General features: G+C 39.0%; 2 protein-coding genes and 1 long non-coding RNA gene across 12 annotated transcripts in view; 1 reads left to right on the plus strand and 2 right to left on the minus strand.

The window, feature by feature from the left end:
- The window catches only part of GLS (glutaminase), an 84,870-nt gene extending 68,792 nt beyond the window's left edge, over positions 1-16,078 (plus strand). For 2 of the 4 annotated variants that reach the window (XR_014829396.1, XM_021076050.2), the window contains 5 exons: positions 8,620-8,681; positions 9,775-9,851; positions 9,936-9,999; positions 13,230-13,388; positions 13,503-16,078. Coding sequence is in view for 2 of the 4 variants with exons in the window: in XM_021076050.2 (XP_020931709.2) it covers positions 8,620-8,681; positions 9,775-9,851; positions 9,936-9,999; positions 13,230-13,386 (360 nt within the window). In the remaining 2 variants the exon portion in view is untranslated. Of the gene's footprint in view, positions 1-8,619; positions 8,682-9,774; positions 9,852-9,935; positions 10,000-13,229 lie in introns of all 4 variants that reach the window. The other 2 variants (XR_014829395.1, XM_021076049.2) reach the window with 1 other exon arrangement.
- Positions 10,829-13,551, minus strand: LOC146396050 (uncharacterized). The gene is made up of 3 exons (XR_014829422.1): positions 13,418-13,551; positions 12,711-12,812; positions 10,829-12,599 (listed from the first exon to the last, which is right to left on the minus strand). It is a non-coding gene; the product is annotated as an uncharacterized LOC146396050 (long non-coding RNA).
- Positions 16,079-20,041: 3,963 nt separating the features above from the next.
- Positions 20,042-23,836, minus strand: part of STAT1 (signal transducer and activator of transcription 1) — a 43,669-nt gene continuing 39,874 nt past the window's right edge. For 3 of the 7 annotated variants that reach the window (XM_021074663.2, XM_021074662.2, XM_084998230.1), the window contains one exon: positions 20,042-21,189. In XM_021074663.2, coding sequence (XP_020930322.1) covers positions 21,175-21,189 — 15 coding nt within the window. In that variant the 3' untranslated portion in view covers positions 20,042-21,174. 7 annotated transcript variants of the gene reach the window in all.

Raw genomic sequence — 23,836 nt, forward strand, 5'->3', positions numbered from 1 at the left:
GAATACAAAACTTTGGTAGTTGTCAGTGCAGGGCAGATACTCTTAGGTCAGCCTCATAGAAAATGCACTTTTTGTTCTTCAGAGGAATTGCTGCTTTTACCCTTGCTCATTTCTGTTTCTCTCCTATTTGCTACTTGCTTCTTAATTAGAGTACTCTTTGTCAGCCCACACAAAGATAGGTTGTTAGCTACTTTTATACTTGGATATAAAAGGAGGGTTGCTTATGAGCCCAGTGGTATCTTTTTAGACCATTCATTGGCATTTACCAGAATAATATGAGCCACTGAGATAAGAAGTTGTTTATTTGCTGCCAGTGCTGTGGCAGTCATACTGGCTCTATTCACTTAACCAAAACTCACATTTCATTTTTAGAGACTTAAAAGTAAAGAATGAAGATAACCTCTTTTTTTTTTTTTCCTTTTTGGCATTGATATGCTGAATTGAATGATTTCTTTTGTCTCCTTATTTTCTCTTAAAGAAGAATCCTTTGGTTAGCACCTCAGTAGAAAATTAATATCTCTGATTTCCCTATAAATTGTTTTTTAGTTGCTATTTTCTGATTTCCTACCATGACATATTTTAGTCTTGGTACTCTATTGGTGAGGAAATCTGATCTCAGGTTTTGTTAGGAAATCTCTTCGCCCAGTAGATACTGAGTAGTGGTTGAGAACACAGATCCTGGCGTCAGGCAGACTGGGCCTGAGCCCTCATTCTGCCACTTTCCAGCACTATTACCTTGCTCAAGTTAATTAAAATGTGCTACCCTTCAGTTTCCTATCCTTTGAATAAAAACAGGGATAACCGTACTTAAAGCACTTATTTAGTGGAGGGAGAGTAGGTACTATATTGTAGCTATTGTATTTGAGGCAGTATTTTGTAAGTGCAATTTCTATACTCTTTTTTTTTTTTAGACTAAAATTTACCATTTGATTTATTCATCTCTGCTAAAATTATAGTATGAGAACCTCCTGCATTTGTGTAAAAATTTGGGAATATGGTCGTGAAATTGCTGAATTGTTCTCATAAAGGATTTTCTCTAATCCTCTGATCATGTCAGTTGGATTAGTTTTGTCTATGTATAGTAACAGTGTCCCTCCTCAGAGACTGGTTCCAGGATCCCTCTCCGCCTCACCTCAGATATTAAAATCCAAGGATGCTCAATACCCTTACAGTCAGCCCTCTGTATCCACATATGCACAACCCGTGGATATGGAAGGCCGACTATATACTAATAATCGTGTCTGAATAAGTCATTGGGAAGCTTAGGAAAATAAGATATCAGACTCAGACTATCTACTCATAAAAGTACTACAATTTTGTTGTACACATCCATATGAATGTTAAATAAACTCCGTAGTCAGGGAAAGAGGGAATGTCTTTGATTACACACACATTGCACAGGGTTATATTTCTGACCTTAATTTACATTTGCTGGAAACTTAAAGCTTTTCTTCAGCTACATTACAGCAGGCCTGTGGTTTTTTTAACCTCGCCTTAAGAAAAATGTTTATGAAAGAAGGCTGAAAATTTTCATTTAAAGGCTTTTAAAAGGCCAAGTTGGAGGGAAGCTTTTAAACCAAAATAGGATCTGGAGTGATAATGGTTTATTTAGCAGATGAAGAAGAGTATCCGTTCCACAACAACAGATACCCTAGTGAGCTAGAAATAAGAGAGTGGTTATGTCCAACTGGATGTGGCAGAAACAGAAGGATGTTTTTCAGTTACCTGCTTTTTTTTCATTAAAGCCTTTCCAAAAGGGCGAATTAGTCTTTGCATGAAGAAACTAATGATGAAAAACAAGGGAAACCATAGTTTTGCAGTTGGCACTAGAGTTGGAAATAAAATACTTGGAGTAAGGTGTCAAGCAGGGTATCAGTCTTCTCTCCCTCCCTCCCTCCCTCTTCATCTCTTTCCACCTCCTCCTTCTCTGCTCCTTCCCTCCCGTATTTCCTTCCTTGTGTCCAATATTTAGCAAAGGATCTTTATGGAATGGAGCTAAATAGCTGTTTTGTCCTCTAGTTTATTTCTTTCCTTTGGCTAACACTCTGAGATCTGTTGAGCACTCATATCATCGTGGTCTAGTACAGACTTGGGAATGTATCCAAGCTACATTATTAATTCATATGCTATATGACCTTGAGCCAAGGCCCTTAACCTTAGTCATAGTAATAAATTAAATATATCTATAATTATAGTTTACAACCATTCTGTCAGAGACATTTAAAAACAATTACAACTTTTTGAATGTTGAAGTTTTCAAGGTCATTCACTGTATAAATACAACATAATATGATTATGTAATTCTGGTAATTGCTACTTATACAGAATTAGGGTATTAGGAAGACACAAAAGCCACACAATTTAACTTTTATTTTTATTTTTTCTGTCTTTCTGCCATTTCTTGGGCCGTTCCTGCAGCATATGGAGGTTCCCAGGCTAGGGGTCGAATCGGAGCCGTAGCCACCAGCCTACACCAGAGCAACGTGGGATCTGAGCCATGTCTGCCACCTACACCACAGCTCACGGCAAATTTAACTTTTAAACTGGCTTAAAATGAATAGGAGAATGACAGGATTGGAGAATTAGAAATATCATGTTTTAGACTTGTAAAATTGATCTGTAAATGCTTCTAGCTTTTTTAGGGGAAAAAAGTATAATTTTGATATGCCAAGTGTGCCAGAGTTAAAATGAATGCATGTGAACTGTTAACATTTTTGTTCCATTGTCATCCTGACTTTATACAAGTAACCTAAGGTAAGATTGTCTAGTTCTGGCAGATTCTGATAAAGAGATTTGATAAGGAAAATGCAGTAGTACTGGAAAATCTGCAGTATGAAAGGAGACTGTAACATTTAATTTATAAATTTTTAGTAGCTACCTACCCAAGTGAAGTTTATCTAAGAGGAGGCATACATTAAAGATTAGAGTCCTTGATTTATATGGGCTACTTTTCTGTTTTACAAGCTCTGTTTCTTTGTACTGAGGAATGATTCATCAAAACACAGGATCTGTGCCTCTGGCCGTTACTGTTAATTAACTCACTGCTTCTGGAGCTGGGCTTTCTTGACAAGTATTTTAAAATTAACGTAACTCAAGTATCCATTGGGAAGTTAGGAGAATGAGGCTTGAACAGTGGTTAGCACACCTACATCCTTTGCAGCAGTTGGCTTGGAGCTCGATGAGTCATCTTAAAGGTTGTCCTCCTCCATCAGTTTGGTTTGTCTTAATAGTCATTCCAGAGGGTGTGTCAGTTGAGGGAGAATTTATGGAACTCTTAACAGACTAGGAAGTGGACTAAGTGAAATAACCCTCCATCCATCTGCTATCTGAAAACTGCTAAACTGTTCTATTTTCTTTCTTGGCATTCTACTCATAGCTCATTTCTTGGTTTATGCAAACTTTAAAAATATATGTGGATATTTGCTGAAGAGGCTTTTGTGGTTTTAATTTAATTAATTTATTTGTCTTTTTACCTTTCCTAGGGCCACTCCCGTGGCATATGGAGGTTCCCAGGCTAGGGGTCTAATCAGAGCTGTAGCCACCGGCCTGCATCACAGCCACAGCAACGCAGGATCCAAGCTGGATCTGGGACCTTCACCACAGCTCACGGCAACACCAGATCCTTAACCCACTGAGCAAGGACAGGGATCGAACCTGCCACCTCATGTTCCCAGTCGGATTCGTTAACCAATGAGCCATGAGGGGAACTCTTGGTTTTTAATTTTAAATGGTGTCTTGTGTATGTGCTGCCTCCTAGTATTTTTCTGTCTCGGAGTGGATGATGCTTATTTTATATTTCTCTCCGAGTTGAAACATACTTGTGAATAAAGTGTTAGTAGTATACCCTCAAGAAACTGGTTATACTCTACAATCAGTCTTTATTTGGCATTACTAATAAGGAATATTCTTATAGAGCTTTGGAAGTGTTAAATAAGTGGCTAAGTGATACATACTATATGTAATAAATTCTCTTCCAGTTGGCTTGGTTTAAAACTCAGAATTTTAAAAAGATGTAGTTCATGCATACAGGCACTAAAATAAGTCAAGGATTTATTGCTTAGAAGGATAATATGCTTTAAAGAATAAGAACTATGGATAGTTGATATATCAAGGACTCTTGCATAATGGGAGAGATAAGATACATGTGTAGTAGTGCCATAGTGACAAATGTAATAGAGATGACTTCTGATTTGGGAAGCATTATGTCACAAAGCATTATGTGGGTAACAGGCAGCAAGCTACATGGATAGTGAATGCAGCATGGGATGCCTGGGGAAGGGGCTTTCAAGCCAGCCCTTGAGGGAATGGGGAAGGATTTGATTAGGAGTCTAGGTGTTCCCAGCAGGAAAGAAAGCAGCATAGGCACTAGGAGAAAAACAAGGGTAGTAAGACCAATTTTATTCTGTTGAGGTTGAGAGAAAGCTAGCCACACTGAAGAATCTTGAACAGGCTAAGTTTTGTCAGAAGCAATTTGGAGATAGTTAGGCCACACATGTGACCGGAAGTCCTGGGCCTGAGCCACAGCAGTGACAAGACCAAGTCCTTAACCACTAAACCACTAGGGAACTCTCATGAGGATTCTTTTTTTGGATACTCCTTTGCTGAGGGACTTTTAGTGGTCACAGTGATGTTTTGAGACGATGATTAGACATATGGGAAAAGTTTTGAGGGTGGAAGAAACACTAGCAGCAGAGGCATCAAGTTAGGAATGAATAAATGTGATGATCTTTGAAGAACTGAAAATCAAGGGAGGTAGAAGAATTTACGATTCTTAAATAATGATATAATCCCCAAATGGTGGTAGCAATTTGAATATTTGATACTTTGAGAGAGAATATTCATTGAGTCCGTCAACACGTTAACTGAAATATAATTGACTATGACATTGTATAACTTTTAGGTGTACAGTGTGTTGATTTGAATCAGCACATATTTAATGAGTACCTATTATGTGTGGTAGGCACTGGGGTTATAGTAGGGAGGAGAAAAGACGGGGTCTCTGCCCACATGGACCTTATGCTTAGTGGGGGGATAAGAAACATGTGTGGGTATATGAGATAGTCTTCTGAAAAGGAAAAGCAAGGTCTGGCATAAGGAGAGAGAAAAAAGAAGGCAATGTTTTAGACTTCTTGAGATAACATTTGAGTAGAGTAACTCCCTCCCTGAATGAAGTGAGGGAGGGAGCCCCCTCACTACCTGGGGAAAGAGCATCCCCAGCAGCAGCACAGCAAGGGTAGGCCCTGAGTGCCTCTGGACCAGCAAGAAGACAGGCTGGCTGGAGAGAGCTGCAAGGGGCAGAGTGATAGGGAATGAGACACACAATGTAACCAGGGAGTAGAGCACCTAGTGTCCTGAAGGCTATGGTAAAGAGTTTGGATTTCATTCTAGGTTTGACAGAAAGACCCTGCAAATGCCACAGTCTTTGTTTTCACAAGATTCCTGTGGCAGCAGAGTTGAACAAGTGGAACAGTTAGGAGGTTATTGCAGTCCTCCAGGTGAGATAAGGTGGTGACTCAGAGCCTATGGCGATAGTGTCAAAGGTGGTAAGTGGTGAGATTCCAACTATATAATGGAGATGGAACAAATTTATTACAGCTAGATGTGCATTGTGTGAAATAGAACCCAGGAATACCCCCAGGGTCTTTGGGGTGGGTTTGTGTGAATTAGAAAAAGCTAGTTCTGCCTCCTGGTGTCAGCCAGACCCTCTCAGCCCATTTGTGTGAAAAAGGCTCCCTTCCTCCCACAGGTTACTTGGGTGCTGGGTCTGACAGCTGGGTGAGTGGAGCACAGTCTGAATACTCCTACTTGGCCACGCATCCTTTTGGGGTCGCAGGCTGCACAATGACACGCAGCAGCCCTGTGTCATAAGTCAGCTTTGTGGCTTGAGCAACTGGGTAAATTGCAGTGTTAATTCCAAAATGAGAGACTAGAAGGGGAGGAGCTTACTTGGGATGAGGAAAGGTGGTAGAAATCAAATTCTATTTTGAGCATAAGTTTGAGATAGCTATTAAACATCCTAGAGGCAATGTCAAATAGGCAGATGGATATGGACTTCTGGAGGCCAGGTGGGGAGCCATAGGACTGCAGAGAGGTTTGCTATTTTTGAGTTTGAAATGACATGACAAGCAAGTGGAGCTGTAGAATTTAGGTTTAGGAACAAAGATTTAAAGACGTAGATTGAGAAGTCCTTCTGCCCAAAGAGATGTATGAAACCTTTGAGGGAAATTATGTTGAAAAACAAGAAGGATGGAGACTGCCTTTGGAATACTGTCAGGCAGTGGAAAGTGGCAAGTGATTCTGCAAAGCAGCCAACAGGAGGAAGATCCTGGTAATTAGCATTGTGGAAGATGAGCATTATGGGGCATTTGGAGTGGAGAGGTCAGAAAGGATCAGGGCTTAGGAAGGTTGCTGGAGCTTTTGAGAGTACTATGAGAGATAACAATGGGTGTGAAGGTAATTTGCAGGAAATTAAAAATGTAAATTACTTTCAGAAGATATGCACTGACAATGGGTAGTATATATTGTTAACAATAGGGTTATATATTGGTTTTTTAAAATAGGATGGTTTTGTCCTTATTAAGACAGAGATTAGGGAACCAGTGAAGGAGGGGAAAGTAGAAGGTACTAGAGACAAAAGGGGTAAATGAGGGAGCAGGGCTAGGGGGTCTGGAGGACATATATTTAAGGAGTGGGTAAAATTAGTCTCTGAAATGAGGAAGGATAAATTTTGTTTTGAGGTTTGTAGCAAAGGAAGAGAGAGTATGTATCCAAAGCCAGTATTTTGCATAAGAGGAAGGAGAGGCAAAAACAATTTGTTGTTTTAGCATGGTTGTGGTTAGGGTCATCTGTTTGGGGGTCACCATTGATATTGAGGCCTAAAGAAAGTATGAAAGGGAACCAATAAGAAAAAAAAAATTGTCACTCAGTGATGAGAGACGGGTTAGAAATACGGAGAATAATTTGTAATAGCCCATCAGTGTTTTTCTGTAGACTCAAGAGCACAAGGGAGTTGAGAATTCCAAATTGATCCAATTTAAAAAGAAGTTAAGGGCACCTAGAACAGTGGTTCATAACCCAAAAGAGTACATATCAAAATTACCTGGAGACTTTTTTTCAAGATTGTTTTCCCTAAAATGTATCAAATTGAGGTGTGTACTTTTAGAACATTCTGGGTGATTCCATTAAGCTAATTTCCCCACCCACATTGAGAAAACTGTTCTGGACTTGGGGTTGGTAGGAGTTTGACCACAGAGTGCAGGGGTAGTAAAGGGTAGCCAGAAGGGAAGCTGATGGACTGAAAGAACAAGAGTATGGTTTTTTGGCGTGATCTCAACAATAATAGTTGGTAGTAGTAAAATTTGGAGGGCATGCTCAGCTGGTTAGGGTCCTTAACTGCAGAACTTCACAGAGCCTTTCATATGCTTATGAATCTCTAAGAAGTGGATGTAATATTTTAAGAGAATATCTTGAACCCCCCCGCCCCTTTTTTTTGATGGGGCCTTTGTGGACTGGTTTTTGCAGAACACACTTTGAAAATGCTGAATTAGAGAAATGCAGCAGTGGTTTGTTTCAGTTCCATTTAAAAGTGCACAGGTTGTAGGAAAGGCAAGTCATAGTGAAAATGGGGACTGTCCAGGTTAAGATCTAGAAAGCACAGCTCCCAGGGCCGTGGCTTTGTTCATGGATAGCTGGGTTACTTTCCAAGCCTCCAGATAAACTGTTTTCCACATTGAGTCCAGTATCAATTGGCACATCAATATGAATGTTCAGGTTGCAAAGTTTAAGACAAAAGCAGGGATTTATGAAGTATTTACAAACAATGTATGTTCTGTTGTTTGGTTTCTCAAAAACAGATTTGGATATTTTTTATGAAAGCAAAGTCCAGTGGCCTTAAGGATGACTAGCCTTTTCCTTAAGAAGGGCAAGAAAGTGGATAATGTCAAAAGAAGATACACTTTGAAGTCTTGGAGCACTCAGTAGCAGTGGCTGAATATTTGGGGAGTTTACCCACCTTTTGAGCCAAGGGCAGTGTCACAGGCTCTGAGAATGCCCCCCTTTGTACTGCCTGGTCATTGAAGAAGACTGCCTTTCCAGTGAAGGGAGAGTCCTTTTCTTAAGTTGGAGATGATAATACTGAATGTTGTCTCTAACTCTGAAGATTTCCAAAGAAGCCAGTGATTGGTGAGAACAGTGATTGTTGGCAGGGATTAGACATTTATATAGCATGACTTAGTTTTTAATAATGATGTGATGTGAATTTTATGAGTCTACAAGTCAGCTTACAGCACTGAAACATACTAAATGAGAAAGGTTCCAAATGATTTTCATTTGCCTCAACTATGTGATTCACAGGTCACAAATTTCCATTCTTTTTTGCCAATTAATATCATCATTCTGTTCCTTCCCCCATGCATCTTTATCATTGAATTTCCTCATGTAATCCTCTACTAACAAATATCACACATGGGCATTCTTTTTGGTTACAGCAGTCTGCTTATGATAATGTTTTGTGTGTGACCCAGCTGAAGTGTTGAAAGCACATGGAAATCACTGGTGACACTTGTACATTCCATGTATTTGTTTTCCCCCAGAGATGCCTGAACTTTCTTTTCTTCACAGGTAAAGTCAGTGATAAACCTTTTATTTGCTGCATATACTGGAGATGTATCTGCACTTCGAAGGTATGTTAACAAGGTGGACTAGCATATGGTTTACAGATGTTTGTGAAGTTGCTTCTGGGCAAAGGGCCATTTTAAGGCTGAAGTCTCACTTTCACTCCCCTCTAATAAAAATCAAACAAATTTATCTTAAGTTCCCACTTCCAGGGCCTTAGTCTTGCTGTACAATCTTTTCCTTTTTTATTCCTATAAAAAGCCTAGTCCTCTGTTTTCCCAAGTGGCAACTGTTCAGCTAATCTGGCTAATTGGTATTAGTGTTTTACTGCAATTGAACAGTACCTTCTCAATATCCATCTGTCTGCCACTCCCCATCTTTGAGGTGAAGGGCGTGAGCACATAGGGGCATTTGGTGTTCTGTAGACCACAGGGTTGGAAAGGTCACATAGTCCTGTATACTTAACATAAGAACTCTTGGATAGAGTTGCAAATAATCTTTAAGGTGGAAAATGTCTATGCTTAATTTCCACCTTTGTTTCAAAGTCTGATTAGTACTTGTACTCAGCTGTACTGTATTATAAACTTCAGAGTTGCTCAGACTAGATGTTAGTTCTCACAACCAAAAAGTACAGATAATTATGTGATGTGAGTGGGGGAGATATTTGCTAAGGCTACAGTGGTAATCACCTTGCAGTATATTAATATAGCAAATAAACATGTTGTAGACCTCAATAAAAATGAGCACTTGAAATTTTTTAAAAGTCTGATTAGTACTTGTAATCTGTAGGCTATAAAATGTTAATGGGAATCTTAGAGAAAACATTTAACTTTATAGGTATTAGTTTCTTGTCCTTTTGAGGCATAAACTTAAAGGAGTATAATTGTGCCATCATTCTCGAGTTTTGGACAGAAACAAAGCTTAAGTCTGTGAGAGATGGTGAACGTTTCCTCTTCTCCCGAAGAACAAAGCGGAGGAAGAGTGGTGCAGTGGCATTTACCCAAGGCTCCTATGTACTGAGTGAACAGGGTCTCAAGTTTCCATTAGTGAGCCTGGAGAAGGAGGTCACTGTCTTACAGGACCTTAGACTGAACTGATAGAGTAAATGTTACAAGTGTAAAATTTTATGTATAATGAAGAGCTGTGCTTGCAAATTTTCAGATTTGCTCTGTCAGCCATGGACATGGAACAGAGAGACTATGATTCTAGGACAGCACTCCATGTAGCTGCTGCAGAGGGTAATATATGAACCACTCATCTTTTTTTTTCAGACTTAATTTCTACTTAATACTGAAATCTGCTTGTTTTTATTTTGGGTGTAGGTCATGTTGAAGTTGTTAAATTTTTGCTAGAAGCCTGCAAAGTAAATCCTTTCCCCAAGGACAGGTGAGTACTTACAATACTTTCTAACATATAATTGGCAAGCCATTGGTTTATATATATATATATATATATATATATATATATATATATATATACAGGGCTATAATATTTAAATGGTGGTATATTTAAACTCACTGTGTATATTGGGGACATTCTAGAAGTTGCTATGGAGACTTATAAAGACAACAAACAAAACCTTGTTTCTGTTCCGTAGATCATCTCCTACATCCTCTTTCTTACCTAAGGAATTTCTCTTACTTAGAATCTTCCAGGTTAGTCTGTCACTCAGTAGACTGTATGAAGAAAATAACTTCTGGTATTTGGAAAGATAAAATAGGAACTTTGTCTTCATGGGACTTCTGACTATGAAGGGTAGACAAGATAAACATTTGTAGGAGCATATTAAAAATGTATAAGATTGCTGTTATAGAACTATTAAAATGAATGTACTGAGTTTGTTGATATTTTTGGATTTGAGAGTTTCCTGCTATAGCTTAAAGGATCTAGTGTTGCCATAGCTATGGCTCAGATTCAGTGCCTGGCCCAGGAACTTACATATGTCATGGGTGCAGCCATTTGGAAAAAAAAAAAAAAAAAATCATGGATTTGGTTCAAGTCATTTTTTAAAAAATTTTTTGCTTTAGGGCCACACCCACAGCATATGGAAGTTCCCAGGCTAGGGGTCGAATCAGCGCTGCAGCTGGTGGCCTACACCACTGCCACAGCCACGCCAGATCCTTGACCAGTCACTGAGGGAGGCCAGGGATTGAACTCATGTGTCCTCATGGATACTGGTTGGATTCGTTTCCACTGTGCCACAACAGGAACTCCCTTTATTTTTTGGAATCAGTTTTAGAAAGCATTATGGAAGCTTAATTTTAGTCAGTGCCTTTTGGGAAAAGATGAGGTTTGAGGACACAGCAGGAAGAGAAGGGCAGTTTGTCTACAGAGTGGGAGAAATCTGCCTGAAATATGTCTAGGCATCTTTTTATTTCATAGAAGCACTGTCACCTCAGATTGTTAAACAGGCTTGAGGAAATGTGTATTCTTTAAAGTTGATATTTTGCATTATTTCATGGAAAAGTAGAGTTTAAACAAGATAACGTACAGTTAATGAACTGACATTCATCCCGAAGTAAATGCTGTTCAAGAGATGGACGGTCGAGGGAGGGGGACGAGTGCAGCTTAAGCATGTACGTACACAAGTTCTGTACTCACATACTTGCACATTATGTAACTGGAGTTATGTAACCAGGTGAGTCAGTGAGTGAGAATAAAGGGTTAGAAGAAAAGGAAGGAAAAATACTTGGTGGGAGAGGTTTGATATGTCTGACTAGGAGTTTGGACTGGGTATCTAAGGACTAATGAAGTAAGTTTGGAGCAAGTTGATTATTCTCTAGCTATTAGATCTACTTTAGTAAAGCTTTACTGTTTTAAATTAGAGATTGGGTTTTATTAGTTCAGCTTGCCAAGAATTGCAGAAAGGTTACAACGTCAGTGTCTGAAAATTGCTAGCAACTTTGTAAGTGTGGTAACATTTTGATTATCTAAAATCATGACCTTTATTGGCAGTATTCTAAAACTTCATGTTAGGATGACAATCCTCCCTTTGTATCTCCAAATGTCATACCCATACCAGCTCTTTCTAGAGCAAGAAGCTGGAGGGAATGCTCCCCTCTTACCCCCATGGTTTATAATCCCAAGTAAAAGGCTATTTAACACAGGCTGGAAATATTTACTGTGCTTTTGCATGTTTAAGGATCAAAATGTTTTGGTTTTTTGCCCCAAACTGGCCTCTAGGAATGTGGAAGTAGAAATATCCGTCTGATAGGCAAAAGTCAGCTCAGTAACTAACTTGGTAACTGGGTATTCAACTATTTGAGAATATTAAGCTAGACCAAGACATCTCTTTCCTCTATTTCATAGCGTCAGTGTCACCTCACATTTTAAAACAGGCTTGAACAAATTTAGTATGTTCTTTAGAATTGATATTTTGCATTATCTCATGAAAGAGTTGTAAAAAAGTTAACTTCCAATTAAGATTCAGTTTTTCCAGAAAGACAGGCAATTATATGCTGTAGATGTTTGGAAAGTCCCCCACATCCTAGTTTCAGGCTACTGACTACCTAAGTCAGTGAAAGCCAATGCAGAAGTAAAAGGCAACTTAATTCAGCCATTTTTTGAGAAGCAAAAGATATATGTAAAATGTTACTTACCTGATTTTAAACATTAAGAACAGGTTACTAAACTTTATTTGAAAGTATTTTTTAAAATGAGACTATTTAAAAAAGCTTTCAGCTCTACATCATGACCTCTTTTGAGAAGATAAAATGTTAAGGAGAAAGACTGAAAGACGGAAAACTGGAAGCTGGTGAGAGTGGTACATGAAAAAATGGAGTCAGAGAGTGTGGTAGCCATGGAGAAATTAGGGGACAGGAGTAGAGGATGGGAAGAGAAGCTTAGTAGTTTGTGAAGTACTGGAGAGCTAGTTATCACTCTGTTACGGACTTGGGAATTACAGTGTTGTCTCCGGTTTCAAAAGGCTGTTAGCTGATTGATTAACCGCTGCTGGCAACTCTTCCTTTATCTTCGTCAGGCTTCATCTATACAACCAGAAAGAGCACAGGCCAGAAGCACACTTACAATAATAGAAAGGGCAGTTTTTCTTCTGGTTGTGCAGTCATGTTATTGAGCCCCTGGAGTCCCATTCTTACCGAGATGATGAAAATGTCAGTTCTTCCGGGGCTGATCTTGCTCCTCCAATGCATATTTGAGCTCCAATGAGATCATGGTTGTTTCTAAACTTCTGAGATTTACTGTGATTTTGCATTGAAAGGAAGACATATTTTCTATCAAAGCCTAGGGTGATGGATGTTAATAGAGCTGAATTTCCTTTGAACATTTTATTTAAAGAGAGATCCTTTGGGCTTTTCATGATGTCAAAATTCAGGAATATTAGAGGAGTTAACTCTAGAACTTCCCCTCCATAATCCTTAGATAATGGGAACAAGATCCTTTTGCAGAAGCTAGTTTTTTCTTCCTCCTCATATCCAAGATGTCTCTGAGAACACTTTCTGGATTATAAATCCCTTTCTGCACTTCTTTAATGTTGTATTTAAATAGCTAAATTTGAATGGCCCTTTAACTTGAATTTAAAATCTAAGAATGCTTGATTATCTTCTTTGTACAGAAGTTACCTAATGACCCAGCCCATGCTGTGCTACTTTGTTTAGGTGGAATAACACACCCATGGATGAAGCACTGCACTTTGGGCACCATGATGTATTTAAAATCCTCCAGGAGTACCAAGTCCAGTACACACCTCAAGGAGATTCCGACAATGGAAAGGAAAATCAAACCGTCCATAAAAATCTTGATGGATTGTTATAATGGTATTAAGCCCAAGATTTAAATCACTTACCTATTTAATTGTGGAAAATGATTATGAAGAACGTGTGTATTTCTATCTGGTAGTGATGTATATTTTACAACATTTGTCATTTCAGTGTTACTGGAGTTATCTTCTTTGTGCGCACAGGACAAATCTGATCTCTTTGGGAAAAAATAGAAATAAAACAAACTCCCTCCATAATGTGAGCAATATTTACCTCGTGCATTGTATAATTTGATGTAAAAGAAATAGTTACCAATGCTAGCTTAACTGTGTGGTCTTGATGATTTACTTCTGTGTATTTTGTGAATTTTCAACTTATAGTAATGATCTGCTGATATGCATTTATAAATTAAACTCTGTTGTACAGTCTGTCCAAGTGGGTCAAGGCTGCCATTAGAAGCAAAATAGTGTGATTTTCATGACTTCAAATATAGAGTTAGTGTGAGTGTTTGAACAATATGCACTTAGGGGTATGTGTTTAAAATGTCTCCCATTATCCTAGTTTCATGATGTGACTCTTAAAAATCCTAATAGTTAACAACTGTTAGTAGGATAGACCAGATCTGATTAGACTTTATCAGGGAATCTGTTTAAGATATGTTCAGTGACCAAAACATATGTGTGAATGTAGTTACAATACTTTTGAAAAAATTTCCTTTTTCTATATCCCCTTAGTCCAGCCTCTCTTCTCAGATATTTAGCTCTTTGCCTCTTTCCTCTAGCTGGGAAAGAGGGTGCTGGCATACTATGCAGTTTTGATGTTTTCCACAATAAATCAGAAAATGCCTCATGTATCTGGCATCCAAGCTATAACTATGCGATTTGCCTGCAGGAGATGAACCAGAGACAAATTACTAAGCTAAGTACAAAGTAGTCAAATTCATCAGCCAACAAAAAGAAGGGGTATGCTACTATAGCTCTTAAAGAAAATAATTTTCAGCTTTCAGGATAAAGATAAATCCAGAAGTGCTCTAAGCTACCAAAGTTACCATGAAAGGTATGGGAACTGCTACAAATAATATTTGTTTTTAAACCTGTTTTTAACAGTCTGCATCAATACAGTTCTGTTTCGGGGATCACTTCTCAATCACTCCAGTTTTCTCCTGACTCTCTATTTTTGATGGACTTTATAGTTTAATAATTAGAAAAGGTCATTTCATCCTTTTAATGGAATTTTGGTTTCTGCTTTTTTGCTATCTGCAAAAAATTCTAAAATCCATATGTTAGAATACCGTTTTTTTTTTGTTGTTGTTGCCACTTAATTCAAGAGTTATTTTCCTTTTTAAAATTAACAAAGCTGAGATACAGTTTGGGTGAACTTGTAAAAAACAATAAAATGGTAATAAGCTTTAAAAAAAGGCCATTTCATCTTAAATTAGAGACCCGTCATTTGTTTTGGGGAGAAACTGCACATATGTTTTATCCTATCATACCTCAGAGATACAGGAGCATGTTAGTGAGGATTTCAGATATTAAGCACATATAGGCACACACACACACACACAAATGGACTTCTTTGCAGCTGTGTTTAGTGAAATGAGCAGAATCCTCAACTACATGAGTGCTGGTTGTTACACTAATATAGAAAATTCCCTTTTTTCCTCTTTTCTGTCACACACTCTTGTTTTCCAAGCTTTATCATGCCTAGTGGCTCCTTTCCTACTCCAACAGCCTCCAAGTGTGTTGATTATCACTTCTGGTCTAAATCAGTGGCTTCAGCAATCACCCTCTTACTACCTACACAGCATCTCCTTTGGTAGCACCATGGCCAGTGTTCCTTAACTGAGCTGCATCAGGCACAAAGCCATCCTCATGTGTGCTTCTGTGGGGAATATGCTGTGTTCCTGCCCCATGGGTCTGTCAAGCCATGTGGACAGGCAGTGTTTGTAAAATGCTGCAGAGGAGGCGCACTCTCCTCAAAGATATTACGGGGTAGACACTCTAAGTGAAATCAATTGAAATAACCGCTCAAACAGTAGCTTGCTTTGTATGATTTAAATGAAACATTAAGATGGTTCAGTTATGCAGCTTGAAGACTACAAATGATTTTGAGGCTTTTCTCTAGTAAAAAGAGTTCTATTTGGGAACAAAGTGATTTCATCTTTGCTCAGATCAAAACTATCTCATGAAATCTTTGTGGTTTAGATAAATGTGCCCTCATTTACTCCTGAGGTTATTTATGACTGTACACTGGTTCCTGCTCTGTTCGCTGTTGGCTGGTAATAATTGGTTTAAATGCTTTTAACTGGGCTGTTAACTCCTGTCATCAGTATACTCCAAAGATCTTTTTGTTTTGGCTTTAGGATCATATGTTCCGCTTTTGTATCATGAGCACTCTATATGGTAGTGTTTGTTTAAAGCTTTGTATACATTTTTGATTCTGCTGGTCTCAGTTCTACTTATCTCACTTTTGAGTGTAATGTGCTGCCCTTTAGCTGCAGAGCTGGATGAGCTATTGCCCATTCAATGCTGTTGTCTGCCTGGCAGGGACTGAGTGACCTGATGTTGGATTTAAATTCTTCCTGGGGATTGTACGGCTATGAATGTATTTGCTTCCAGAACCTCCCAAAGTGAATCTAATCTTAAAACTATAAGTTGTAAGTATTCTGAATTTGGAAAATATTTATTTTAAATGAAATCAGGTAGTGTTGCTTTTTACAGCTTAATAAATACATGTATCAAAAAAAACCACCTGTGAAAAATGATTTTTTTTTTTAAACTAAAATTTTCTCTGACATCACTGGGTTAGGAACGCCACCAAACACAGGGACTATGTCTAGGCATTTCTAATGTACACTATGTGACAGGTACTATATATGGTGTCGAGTGGGAGTTACCACAATAATTAAGATCAAAATCCTGTAAGCAGGTCATCCTTGAAGTGAGAAGATGGGCCGGCATGTTTCTAATCCCCTAGAAGTGAACATTGTCCTTTTATAGGTAGAAAGTACTCAGTAAATATTTGCTGCATTGAATCATTCAACATATCTTTCACTGGGAGGCTTCTCATTAAAGATGAGAGGATATTTTCACAAAGCCTTGACATTGAATTGGGGAGCTGAACCCAGTGCTGCCACAGAACCCAGGGTCTGAGTAGGACCAGCTGGTAATGGTGGCTCCCGTCTGGTTCATGGGTGTGTGGAATGGCATTTGCTCCCAATGCCAAACCCCCTAAGTCCACAGGTTTAGGGTATGGTTTTCTAAACAGAGAAGGTACATGAACACCATTTATACTATGGCTGTGCATTTTCAACTATCAAAGCTGCCTGTCACAGTAATGTGCTTTGCTATAGCAGTGAAACAATGTTTGTCTGCATTACTGACATTTTAGAACTGGAAGGGACATCCAAAATCTCTCATCTAAACCCACCCTTCCATAGGTGAAGCTAAGACTCAAAAACGGGCCATGATACAGAACTTTGTAACGTGTTCTTCCGCCAAGTCCTATCACACTGTGCCCACTATGGATGGAATATCCAGCTACTTACATATTAGCCAAATGCTCACCCCGTGGGGTTTTAAGAAGCAGAAATGCCACAATGCTAAGTCCTACAAACTGTGGTCAACTTAAGCTATGCACATATATACCTGCAGAGGAAGCCTGTCATCAGTGCAGGGGAAATGGATGCATAATCCCAAATAGTGAAAAATTAAATACTTGTTCTTGATACAATATAATCATTTTTGTTTGTGTGTTTTTAAGGGGCTGGGGTCATCTCCCTAATTCCACTTGCTAGTCCTCATCGTAAAATGAGTAAATGCATAAATCACCAAATTCACAAATCACAGGAAGCAGCCTAGAATATGTCAGGTGGCCCTAAAAAAAAAAAAGGCTTTTTGGGAAAGGGGTACTCTATAGTTACATGTGGAAAGAACGTGATTTACTATAAGATTGGGAAGGTATGTGTGTTTGGGGATGAGAAATATTAGAAAATTAAGTCAGTTATTAAAAAGGGGCAAAGAATGGGTATTTTACTTCCATTCTAGCGCCTGAACTTAACTCCAGGCCCCCATGTGCCCCAGGCTTGCCTCTCACTAGCTCTCCAAATAGTCAATGAAGAGTCTACTAGGAAGTAAGTCCGACAAGAAGTCATAATAGTGAAATATTAAGACCACTTCATTCATGTACAAGAAATAAGGAAAAGCTGTAAACAGACACTGACACTATAGTATCAAAGTGGTATAACACCATTAAGAAATACAGAATTTGCACAGTCTGACAAGAGGTATTTGACAGTTTTCTGTCAAAAGTACCTTTTAGGTACCTTTACATTTGTTGTATACCCAATATAAATTTAATAAGTTTACAACTGCTTAAGTGTAGTTTTTTCAACTGGCCGAGTAAAGATATTTAATTTCTCAGTAGAGCAGACACATAACCTGAGGTCAGTTCACCAAAACCTGCAGGATGAGTACTTTTAAGTCAGTATCATTTAAGAGCTATATAAACTCTTATTAGAAGGTTCTAAAAACAATATTATCTTTTTGCCTTGATAAAACTTCATTAAATGCCATTACTTTGAAATTGTGTATATTTTTGTATAACTTTTAAATTATATGTAGCTTTTGCCTATGTTTGCTTCACAAAAGTTTTCTTAAGTTTTAATACGTTAAGATATTTGTAGTAGGATATATGATCCAGTATCTCAGTACATCCTAAGTTCCACAAAAGGAGAGATCTTTGTTTTAGTTTACTAACTTAGTTTCCAAACATCTAAAGTTGTGTCTGGCTCATGGCAGGTGCTCATATATTATCTGATGACAATATATTATCTGATGAGCTAATAAATGAATGTATCTTAACTAACTAACTAAAAGAAGGCACTCCAGTAAACACCCCTTACACTCTGGGAACACCATCCAAGTTCAAAAAGTAGGTACCAGAGTTTTCAAAACAATTCCTAGTTTTTTCCTGGGTAGTCCGATATGAACGGAGTGCTTTATTCAATTAAAACTTAATATTCCACCTCAGCGTACATGCAACAAATAGACTTCTATCACTTAATGTCAAATAAACAGCAAACTCTATTTACTGCCATCTCAGAAAATTCTCTGCAGAAAAAGGAGAAGTTTGTCCTGAGTGGTGCATAAAAGTTCTATGCTTATAAAATACATTACAAACTCCTTACCAGAAATACTATATATGTACATAGCTCAAGTTGACCACAATTTGTAGGACTTAACATTGTAGCATTTATGCTCCTCCTAAAACATACGAACATTCCTTAGCCAGAATTTACTTGGTGGCTTCTTGTAATGATCAACTATATAAGCATACAAACTTATACTAGCTAGGCAGGGCATTATCTACTTCACTCCCTGGAGAAATACAGCTCTTGATATTCATTACAAGGAATCTCTATTTCCTGGATGTAAATATGGCAGGGAGATGAGAACAATCATATTTGCTGAGGCCAGAATTCAACCTTGTACCACTATTCCCTGATAATAACTCTTCAAACAACAGTTGAGTCTAACTGCCAGATGTACATCTAACCTGGTGATCCTGTCTTACCATACTATTTTTTTTTTCTTGCACACAATGCCTTTTACTTTGAGAAGGTCACAGCTTTCTAGTTTATAACATCTTTGGAGAAAAAAAAAAAAAGTCAACTTTCTGTATGGGTGCAGTAACTTCTCAGAAAGTAATATCTTACCTCATCAAGGAGATATGGATTTCAAATGCTGCTATGGAGACAATAGAGAGTCCCATTTTACATGTATTTTAAAATTAAAAACTTACATTATGGCAGTACTAAACTTCATTTTAAAATAAATGCCAAATGATGTCTGCATCTGGAAGCAGCTGTGGTCACCCAGACCAAAGGACTTTTGTTTGTCTGGCTTTTTACAGTACCCATTATGGCTTGCTCCAATGTTTCCTCTCTGATCTCTTCCACTGACCTATCTTAATCTGGGCGAGAAAGGGCAGTGCTTAGAAAAATGTTAATCTTACTTAAAAATAAGGACATATTTTGTATTTAATCATAAGGAGAGATGAGAAAAACATCAAGCCTACACATAATGCCAGTAACTTTAAAAATCTTTACACCAAATATTATTTATAAGAGACTAACTTTATAATTCTAATACTTTTTAAAAGTAAACAGTCTCTTGGCTAGGGCAGTAGAATGAAACGATGCCAAAGCATTCTTAAGAGGGCAGAAATACGCCAAATAGTTCAATATCAGAAATTAGAAACAGTGTTTTAAACTGTTGTCTCCTTTCTTCCTTCATAATTTCAGTTTAAAAAGTCGAGGCACACCCAGTCAGGTTCATGTCAATCTTCTCATGTAAAAACTGAGAGGAGGCCTTAATTTGTGTTCAGCACCAAGGAAAGTACCAGGTGCATATTATCTTTAGCACAGTACATATACTCGAGCTTTAATTTTAAAAGGGACTTCAAGAAAACTTCATCCCCACCAGAAAAATAGAGTATTGACATAATATGACTGTGGTGGTGATCTTAGAAAAGTAAGATGCAGCTGTAGACAGTAGTCTGTGCAAGTTCATCCTGAAGAACTCTGTCAAACCCACTCCCTAACCCACTTTATTGTGTGTCAGTGCTAATGAAAGGAGGAGGTAAGTAACAAGACACACCTGACAACAACATCATCCACTCCAAAAAGAGTCTAGAAAAAGCACAAGAGAGACAGTGGAATCGTTTGCAATGTATTTGTGACAGAAACACATTTATCAGTGAAAAACATTCAATTCTTATGCAGGTACACAGGATGAGTCTTCAAATTATTTGATTCTCATAATCTCTGGTTAATGATTTGTCAGTTACTACGGTTTCTCCTCAGTTTTGAAAGTTTTATGACCATGACTAAATACTAGCTAATAACAATAAAGACAAGCGAACACATTTAAGAAGCATGCATTAAATTTCTGAGTTTGTCTCCATCTACAATTAACTTCAACTTTTTGAAAAGTAACAGGATTTTCCTTAAGACAGCCATTAATAGTCTGGCTCCCTTGATAGAACTGTGAAGACAATTTCATTTACTAGTGACCACGATGAAGGAAAAATACATTCAGCTTTGAAGATTAAAGTTTAAACAGAAAACACTACTCATCAATTTGGAAAGTTTACTTCCTTCAAATGATAGTAGCCAGCAGCATAAAGCCATAACAGAAAAGTCAATTCTCCCAAGAGAGAGAATTTGTCTACAGCTTTCAATGGCCTGTGTGGAAGATACAACAAAATCGAGAACACAACTTTTATGCCCCGCCCAGATACAGGATGGCTGGTTACCATCCATAAAGAGTTGATGTAATCCTATATATAAACTTAACTTTGCACTATTTCGCAGTCAACACTGGAAAACTTCCAGCCATAATTAAAGCAGAGAGAACAAATAAGAATTTTCCAAAACAAAGCCAGCCAATCCCTCCTCGAGCAGTTGTCTAAATAACCGTGTGATCTATCCTAACACCTCGAATAGCTGGGCACCGACTCTCATGGCATTTGCTAGATGCTGATAAACTTCTCACTCTCTCAAAGGACTCTCATTCTAGTCCTGATATTTTCGGTGTATCTGAAAACCCACTCTGTGGAGAGGGCCTTTCAATTTTACCTTCAGTAAGATGCATGAAGCCCTTCAGAGTGACAGATGTTTCTGAATTAGGGAAAAATCCACTTGCTATCAACAGGGTGCAGCGAATTTGCTGGCCTTTCTTTCATTTTCCTAGAAACACAGAATGTGAAGGAACAGAGCACAGGAGGAAATCACAGGTGGAAAGGGAAACTGTCGCCAGAGAAGATGAGAAAAATTCATGCTCTATACTGCATTCATCTGTAAAAACAAAATGTGGTTACATTTATTACCCTGATCTTGTGAAATGCAGCCTCAAATATTTAACATTACTGTGTGTTCTCTAACAGAGCAATACAAAGAGACATCCCACCACAAAAAATTCACCATGGGATTAGAGGGCCTTCAGCATGTGCTATCCTTTTTCCTGGCCTATTTGAGACCTTTTATATCTCTTAAGCTGATGGATTATTACTCTGCAGCCTACGGGCTTAATTCTGTGAATTCATCCAGGCTGCATAAAGCTTTTTGCTGTTATGCAAGTCTGCAGACAGAGCAACGTGGCAAATCTCATGCAAAACAAGGGTGAGGCAATGCTGAGCTGTATGCCAGAGAGAGAGAGAGAGAGGGATGTGGGGGAAATGATGAATTTTCCTTTGAGGCCACTCAGTAGGAATAATAAATGAATGTGTTTCAGGTACAGGCTAGAGTGTACTGAGGTACACTTCCCTCAGCAGTGCCTCCTGCCCAGCTGCCTTGAATGGGGCCCCTCGTGGGCAGTGAATTGCTCATCCAAAGGACACCAGACCACCACCGACTTCCTGTCTCATTTCCATACTGGGTTCAGCCCTCAGACCAGGTGCTCTTGACCAGGGGTGTTCTGTCCTCCCGCAACACCTGAAGATGTTCCGGGTGGTCGTGACTGGGGTTTAAAGCAAGGGTGTGCTACCAGCATCTAGTGAGTAGGGGCCAGAGATGCTGCTGAACATTCTGCCATGCACAGGAGAGCCCCACAACAGGGAACTATTCAGCCCCAAACACCAACAGACCAACAGACCCAGCTCTAGACTATAAGCCTCTTGAGAACTGAGTTTTGTTTTTTTTTTTTTTCCCCAAACCCAAGTACTCAGTAGTGGGTAGTACAGAGTGGATGCTTAGGAGAATATTTTAGATTAAAAAGCACAATGAAGCTTTTGCCCCTATGTTTCAGTCACGTTGACAGGAAAAATATATAAAGATGGTGGTCTTTGGAGAGAGAGAGAGAAATCCTGGATTCAAATCCTGTCACTGTCTCTTACTAACTGTGTGATGAAGCCATGTGTTTTGTTTTGTTGGTTTTTTTTTTTTTTTTGTCTTTTCTAGGGCCTCTAGAAAATGGAGGTTCCCAGGCTAGGGCTCTAATCGGAGCTGTAGCCACTGGCCTACGCCACAGCCCCAGCAACGCGGGATCTGAGCCACATCTGCAGCCTATACCGCAGCTCACGGCAATGCCAGATCCTTAACCCACTAAGCAAGGCCAGGGATGGAACCCACAACCTCATGGTTCCTAGTCAAATTATTCAACCAGTGAGAGGAACTCCAATTTTTTTTTTTTTTTTTGGAAGCCATGTTAATTAAGCTCTGAATCCCAAGGTCCTCAACTACTCGAAGGAAGCTAATAGTCCCCAGCAGACAGGATTTGTTGAAAGGATTAAATTGTACAGCATATGTAGAATGCTTAGCATAGTAGATCAAAAATAATAGACAATTAATAAATGTTCCTACTAGTATTACCAGCTTTGCCCAAAGGCCTCAAGGAGAAAAGACTGGGCCTCATGTAGTCCCAGAGGGAAAAGTTACTTGTACAGGAAATCCAGACTGAGCAAATATTGAGGCCAGGCTACAGAAAACACTGGTGCTCTGTCTCATAGGAGCCTGCCGTCCTCCTGCTCCTGAGGCAGCACTGGGAGTTGGCCCCAGCCCCCCTCCCCCAGGTCCAGAGATGCAACCTCCAGACGTGGCTGAGACTGGCCGGCTCCATGAAAGGCCTATTTCAGAGCATACGCCCTAACTCCCAGAGCAGATGCTGAAAGGGAACTGTGGCCAAGGCTGAGGACAATCTGGGACAGACAAGGTGAGTCCACCCACTTCGGAAATTAATCCAACTTTTATTTTGTCCAACTAGTGCTGTGCCCGCATTACAGCTCGTTTTAGCTCTTTAAATCTTCTATGGGTTTAATCTGGAGATGTGTGTGTGCATGTGTGTGAAAAAAAGATTAATTTTCTTCTACACAGAAATGAATGAAGTCATCTGGAAAAGAATGGATGGCTCCTGGGCAGGAGGAGAAGGGGATCCAGAGCCATAAAGCCACTTCCTGGCATTTCTTTAGAGTAATTAAATTACTCTCACAGTATCATTCCGAGAGCACAGAGAAAGCAGTCACACTGCTTGCACAGATGGAAGGGACTAATCCATCTTATTTTCTCAGGGAAGGTCATAGGGAATAATGGTATGACAGAATGGAGCTCTGATTTTCAAATCCCAAACAAGGCCTCTTACCCAAAGGCTACACTGCCTTCGTCTTAATAAACCAGAATAACACACACTCAGTACCAAGTGCAAATAGCTTCTCTGGGGTGCAGGTTTTGAATGAATCAGAGATCAGCTTTCTGTGGGAGGCATTCCAGGAGAGTGGACAAGAACACTCAGTCTTGAAACTGCCCAAGTGGATTCAAATATTCATTCCCTCATTTACTAACTGCTTGATTTTAGTCAAGGTTCATAGTTCCAGAGAACTTGTTCCATGTCTGTAAAACGGAAAAGAAAAAAAAAAAAACCTAACTCAGAAGGCGGCTCTGAGGAACAACTTACTACCTGCGGAGGGCCCAGTACACAGTAAGTGCTTAAAAAGTGTCACCTGCGAAGGGT

The sequence above is a fragment of the Sus scrofa genome, chromosome 15 (assembly GCF_054392235.1).
Source record: "Sus scrofa isolate SSC_HxYL_T2T_F1_AM1 chromosome 15, Sscrofa_HxYL_maternal_Yorkshire_Landrace_v2.0, whole genome shotgun sequence".
Taxonomy (NCBI): domain Eukaryota; kingdom Metazoa; phylum Chordata; class Mammalia; order Artiodactyla; family Suidae; genus Sus; species Sus scrofa.